General features: G+C 61.8%; 1 protein-coding gene across 1 annotated transcript; it reads right to left on the bottom strand.

The window, feature by feature from the left end:
- Positions 1–340: 340 nt before the first annotated feature.
- LOC125282310 (rho guanine nucleotide exchange factor 11-like) lies at positions 341–5,180 on the bottom strand. Its single transcript, XM_048216927.2, is given in 5 exon segments — positions 341–765; positions 768–2,086; positions 2,088–4,527; positions 4,530–4,698; positions 4,700–5,180. Coding segments are annotated over 5 exon segments (4,476 nt in total). The 5' UTR covers positions 4,823–5,180.
- Positions 5,181–5,734: the final 554 nt, after the last annotated feature.

The following is a 5,734-nucleotide window of genomic DNA, read 5'->3' on the forward strand; positions in this document are numbered from 1 at the left end:
TGAGGGGAGAAGCAGGGTGCCCACCTCAGCCCCGGGGTCCTGCGAAGAGGGGAGGGAGGAAGAAAGTGCATTTACACAGAGACTCCTCCTTTCACCTGCATGTCTGGGGGGGCCTTTCAGATGCAGTCAGCAAGCTCAGGAGAGGCCTTGGGGGGCGGCTGGAGGGAAGGGGAGACTACTGACACTTGACCGGGACCTGAGCAGACCAAGCGACATGTGGGGCGCCCCCGGGGGTCTCAGCTAGACCCGTTCTCCATGGCCTCCACCACGGGAAGGAGGTCTGGGCTCCCACTGCCCTGTGCCCCTGCCTCGGGCCGGTCCCCAGAGCACGAGTGGGCAGTTACAGTCCTGAGGAAGAGGCCGCAGGTGCCACGCTGTCTTCCGGGGGGGCATCGGAGCCGTCCTCCGAGCACGGCCGTGGCTGGTAGCTGTCCCTGGAGTCGCAGGCCAGGGCTTCCCTGGCCGGAGGTGACAGGGAGCCATCTGTCCATCTAGCCACCTCCGTGTGGAAACTGCCCATGGGTGTGGTGCCGCCCGACGCCTCTCCCGCAAGGGACCTGAGCAGCTCTCTGTGGGCCAGCTCCATGTCCCTGAGCCTGTTGAGCTTGACCGTGAGCTGTTCCATGGTGCGGAAGATGCTGCCCACGTCCCTGAGGGCCAGGCTGGGCAGGGAGTGGCGAGGGCGCCTGTGACCTCCACTGGGTCCCCGAAGCCGCCAGGCAGGGATGCTCTCGGGCTGGGAGAGCTCGGTGCTGGAGTCCGGGGTCCGGCCGGCATGCTGACATAGAAGTAGTTCCCTTTTCTCACGACTTTGTAACTTCCTGCCGCCTCGGTGCTTAAAGCCTCTTCTTCTGGGTTCCTGTCCAGCTCAGGAGACTCCCAGATCCCGGAATTCCTGGCCTGTGGGGGCAGCTGTTCCAGAGAACAGAGAGCCATGTCCTCCTGCTCTGGCCCTTCACCCCCGGGGGGCCATGCCCTGGGGCACCAGCTGCTGCTCCTGAGAGAAGGCGCAGGCGTCAGGCCGTCGTCGGGCTCCCTGGCGGGCTGCGCTTCGGGGCGGCGACCGGGCAGCAGGCCACACAGAATCAGGTGCCGCAGGCTCTCCACGTCTTCCTGGGCTGAGTCGGCGAGCCCTTCCATGAACAGAGGACGGGGGATGGGCAGGAGGATAGGGTCTCTCATCCGGCCTCCCCTGTTCTCTCCATCCAGGGATGTGGAGGGGTGAGGCAGGGCACCCAGCTCCCCTTCGATGCTGTCTTCCTGCTCGGGATCGTCTAGGAGGCCCGCGTGCTTCCCCTCAACCCTCTGCTGGGGCCCAGTGCCTGCTCCGGGCAGCTCCCCGGGCTCTGGTTCACTGTGGAACACTTCTGAGCCATCCAGCCGGACCCTGCTGGGGGTGGGGCTCTGCTGCGCTGGCTCCCGGGTGCCCAGGGGTGGGGGATGGGCGAGCACTGGGGCAGCTCCCGGGCGCCGGGTGGCGTTCCAAATGGCCTCGTCCAAGAGCTCCATCCATGTGTTCTTGTCTGACGACGTCAGTGTCACCAGCTCGTAGATCTGGGGGGGGCCCAGCTCCGAGGTGCAGATGATGAAGAAGGCTCGTTTGTCTGTGGCCACGGAGCGGATGAGCACGGCATTGAGCTTGAGGATAGGGCTGAAGGTCTGCTTGCTGTCCGCGGAGCCTGCGGCGGTCTTGCTGTGACACTTGAGCAGCAGCTTCTCGTCCTGCTTCTGCAGCAGCACCAGGAGATCCTCCAGCAGCAGCACGTGCTGGTCCAAGCTCTTATCCTTGCTGATCCTCCAGGTCAGGGGCCCCTCGTGGACCATCCTTCTGGCTGTGAGATCCAGGCTCTTGAACTCTGCTGCCAGGGGGTTGCTGGCCCTCTCCAGGGACGTGGTGTCCAGGCGTTTCTGGCAGCCCTCCAGTTGGTGCCAGTTCTCCGTCTGCTTCACCGCCTTGTTCATATACTTAAGGATTTCCCGGCACTGGTCCCATGCCCGGCAGAGCTTCTAGTGCTTGGCGGTGCCACCCTCCGTGTGCTTGAGGACGCTCTCCAGCAGCAGCGGGTACTTGGTGAGCCGTTGCATCTGACACGATGAGATCCCTGAACTGCAGCCGCCGGCACCGGGGGTGACTCTGGGCCTCCTGCATGAAGAGCTGGAAGCAGCTCTCCTTGCACTGCTTGGTCTTGATAAGCCCCAGGGCGATGGACTGATAGGAGCAGAACTGGGCAGCCACCTGCTGGAGCTCCTCCCGGCCAGGGCCGTCAAACCGAGCCAGCATGAGGTCTCTGATAATGAGGCCCTCCTCTCGGAGCTTCCTCATGGCCTTGCACCAGGAATTACGGATCTCGATGAGCTCAGGCAGGTTGGGGAAGAGCCGGGCCAGCTCCTCCCGGGGCATCAGGTTCTCCTTCTTCATCCGCCGGTAGAAGATCAGGTCCAGGACCCGGAGCATGCGCAGATGGGAGGCTTCCATCACAAACAGCTCATTGATGACCTCCTGCCGGTCAATCTCCCTCTGGCTTAGACCGGCCACCACATCCTTGCCCACTGTGTGCTGCCAGTTCTGGGCGTCCAGCTCTGGCTCCAAGTCCAAGAGCTGGCCCAAATCGTCCTCTAGGAGGTGGGGGAGGAAGGCGTCTGTGCAGAACCCCAGGCTGGGGGACTCGATGCTCCTGCAGCCCATTTTGGGGGTAAAGGGAGGGGTTGGGTTCTCCAAAGACCTTGTGGAGAGGCTGGAGGCAGAGGACAAGGCTGACTGGTGGAGGCGGGCAGCCTCTACGGCCGCGTCCATGTCCACATCACTGTGAGAGCGGGGCACGTTCTCCACCTTCCGGGACCACTTCAGCTCTTCCCAGCCCTTCAGGCTCTCAGAGCGGCCCAGGCGGATCTCTGAGTGTGAGCTGTCGCTCTCCAGCAGGTCCTTGGGGAAGCTTCCTGTGGAGAGCCGCTGCGTCCCAGGCTCCGGGGCGTCATACGGCTGGTTGTTCTCAAAGTGCTGAATGATGTCCCTCACATTGCCTGGTTTGACCTCCGCAGGGGACAAGGGAATATGAAATGTGCTCTGCGAAGAGCTTTTGGGCTTCCCGATGTACTTGAGGATAGGGTTTCGCCTCTCGTCCTCCAAGGCATCCTTGTCTTTTTTGGAATTGCTGCTCTTCTTGGTCTTTGGGAAGAAGGGCAGCCACTTGTCCTTGTCAGGAGCTGCCTGGGCCTTTTCAGCTGTGCCGGAAGGCCATGCCTCTCGGAGACGGAGCCCAGCGTAGGCCATATAGGTATTGAGAGCGAAATCCATGGGGGCACTCCTGTCCTCCTCGTACTTGGACAGAATGCCTGCCAGGGCGGCTAGCTGCTTCTCGGCCACTTGGCGCTCTCAGACAGGGTCCCCATCCAGGTCCAGCAGGTCGTTCTCACCGTACAGACTACCCAGCCCCAGGGTGTGCTTTGTTCTGTAGTCCTGGATCTGCCCCTGGATCTCGGGCATGGCTGCCTCCTGCACTTCCCAGAGCGTGGTGCGGACGTCCTCACTGCCGCGCAGACGCAAGTCAATTTCAGCCTGTAACACCTCCGGGACTTTCACTCTCAGTGGCGCATTTTTCTCTAAGAAAATATTCCGGATGTCTTTTCCTAAGCTTCAGGAGTCCTTGGGGTTTGTCTGCTGGTAAACTTCTGCACACAGGTAAAAAAGCAGCGGACTGGGGTCAGCCTGAGAGAAGATGTACCGCAGGAAAACGCCCAGGTGAGCCGGCCGTGCCTTCAGCTTCTCAAGGTCCTGGAAGATGATGTCGCTCTCGTTGTTGAAATAACCTGGGTCATAATCTTCCTCTGGGCCAATAATTAAAGGCTTCGGGCTCTGGTCTGCGCCCTGCTCGCTGGTGCCAGGCCCTGGTGCGTCCGAGCCCTGCCGCCGGTGGTGCTGGGCCAGCCTGGCCATGATCACAGGTGAGGTTCGGGGACTGCCCAGCCCAGTGTCTGACAGTGCCAAGTTCCAATTCATCAGCGCCTCACTGAGGGAGGGGAAGTGCTCCGTTCCAGCATCCAAGCCGCTGTCTCCCTCCTGGCAGTCCAGAGAGAGCTGGCCTTCTGATGCTCTCTGGCTGTTGTCACCATATAGGGGGGGTATGTCCACGAAGCCACCTGTCTCCTGCTGGATCTTCAGCTGGAGCTGAGTGACACACCTCCGGGCACCTTCGATCTGCTCCTCCAGCAGGCTGGCAGGATTCCGGCTGTATACCTCACAAATACACTGTAACTCCTTTTCCTCCTGCCTCAGCATATTGCAAAGGATCTGGGTGGCATGTTTTTGGAATTCGGAATCCTGCAGTGGTTTGCCCCCCCCATGCGCTGCAGGGAGGGGCAGAGGTGGGGGCCGAGGCAGCGGTGGGACCACAGGGGCGACTGGGGGGGGGGCTCCGGCGGGGGCAGGGTCCTGCTGCAGCCCAGAGACACCGACGGACAAGGGGGAAGAGCCCAGGAGGGTCAGTGCGACATAGGCGCCAGATCTGATAAGGTTTACCACCTCCAGCTGTTGGTCACCATGGTGCCATTGACTTTGATGATCCGGTCGCCCTCTTTGACACCAGCTCTCATGGCTGCCCCTCCGGGCCACACAGCCTGCACCAGAACAATACGGTCCCCGCTGACCGTGAAGCCGAAGCCATGCTGGTCCTTCTGGATGATGACACAGCGCTGAACAAGAACCTGCTGTCTCGGAGGTGTCGGAGGGCTGGCGGAGGTGGGAAGGGGACCTGTGTTCAGGCGCCGGAACTCCCAAAGACAGGCCACTTAACCTGTCTATGCTCTGGGGTAACCTCACAGTCATGGTTTCTCAGTGTCTCCGCAGAACAAGGATCCTGCAGTTTTGATGTCTTGATCAGGGCTGAGTCAGCTGCAATTTTTAAGAAAGGTGGGAGGAGGGCCTCCCAACCTCAAGGTCGGATGCTCGGATGCTCAAATGCTCTCTGCTGGCTCTCAGGACCCTGGGAACTGAGGCTCCACTCTACTTATACCAGCGAGCATGGTGTCCATTCTCAGCCCCTGGCCCCTCCCCCGTCGGAGAAAAAAACCGAAAGAAAAAGAGGAAAAACTATGACCTTCTTAGAAACCAAAAACCCAACCAAAAATCTCTTCAAGGTTAGCGCTATGGGCTAAGACATGAATCACAGAAAGAATGTGCCTTCAAAATATCAGTCTTCACTGCAAGATACAGATGAAGCCCATGCTCCAGACGCCGTTCCCGCAGCTGTCCTCCCGCAGGCGGGCGCCCGGTGGCCGGCAGGGCTGTGCCGGGTCCCCCGCGCTCAGCACGACGGCTACACCGACGCCAGGGCAGGGGCAGCGAAGGGCCGGTCCGAACCGGCACCGGGGCAGGCCCCAGGCCGGCGCGCTAGGCGGGGAAATAAATGAAAGCATACAACAGGACGTGCTCCGCGGCAGCCCTTCAAGTCGGGGCGGCCCTGCGACCACGGTTATGGAGCTCCTTAAAACACAGCAACAAAACGGCTTTTACGTGAAAGGTCTGGAAACCCTTCAAGGAGCCGAAGGCACCGAGCAGAAGCGCGGCGCCCCCGCCTCACGCCCGCCAGGCCCTGGCCTCCCCGGGCCCCGCGCTCACCGCCCCGGCCGCCGTCAACCGCGGACGCCGCTCGCCTCCCCGCGCTGCCCGACCCGCAGCCTCCTCCGCGCCGGCCTGCGGGGGCCCTGCCACGGCTACCCTCCACCCCGCCCGGCCCGC

This window comes from Ursus arctos, unplaced genomic scaffold (assembly GCF_023065955.2).
Source record: "Ursus arctos isolate Adak ecotype North America unplaced genomic scaffold, UrsArc2.0 scaffold_37, whole genome shotgun sequence".
NCBI lineage: Eukaryota > Metazoa > Chordata > Mammalia > Carnivora > Ursidae > Ursus > Ursus arctos.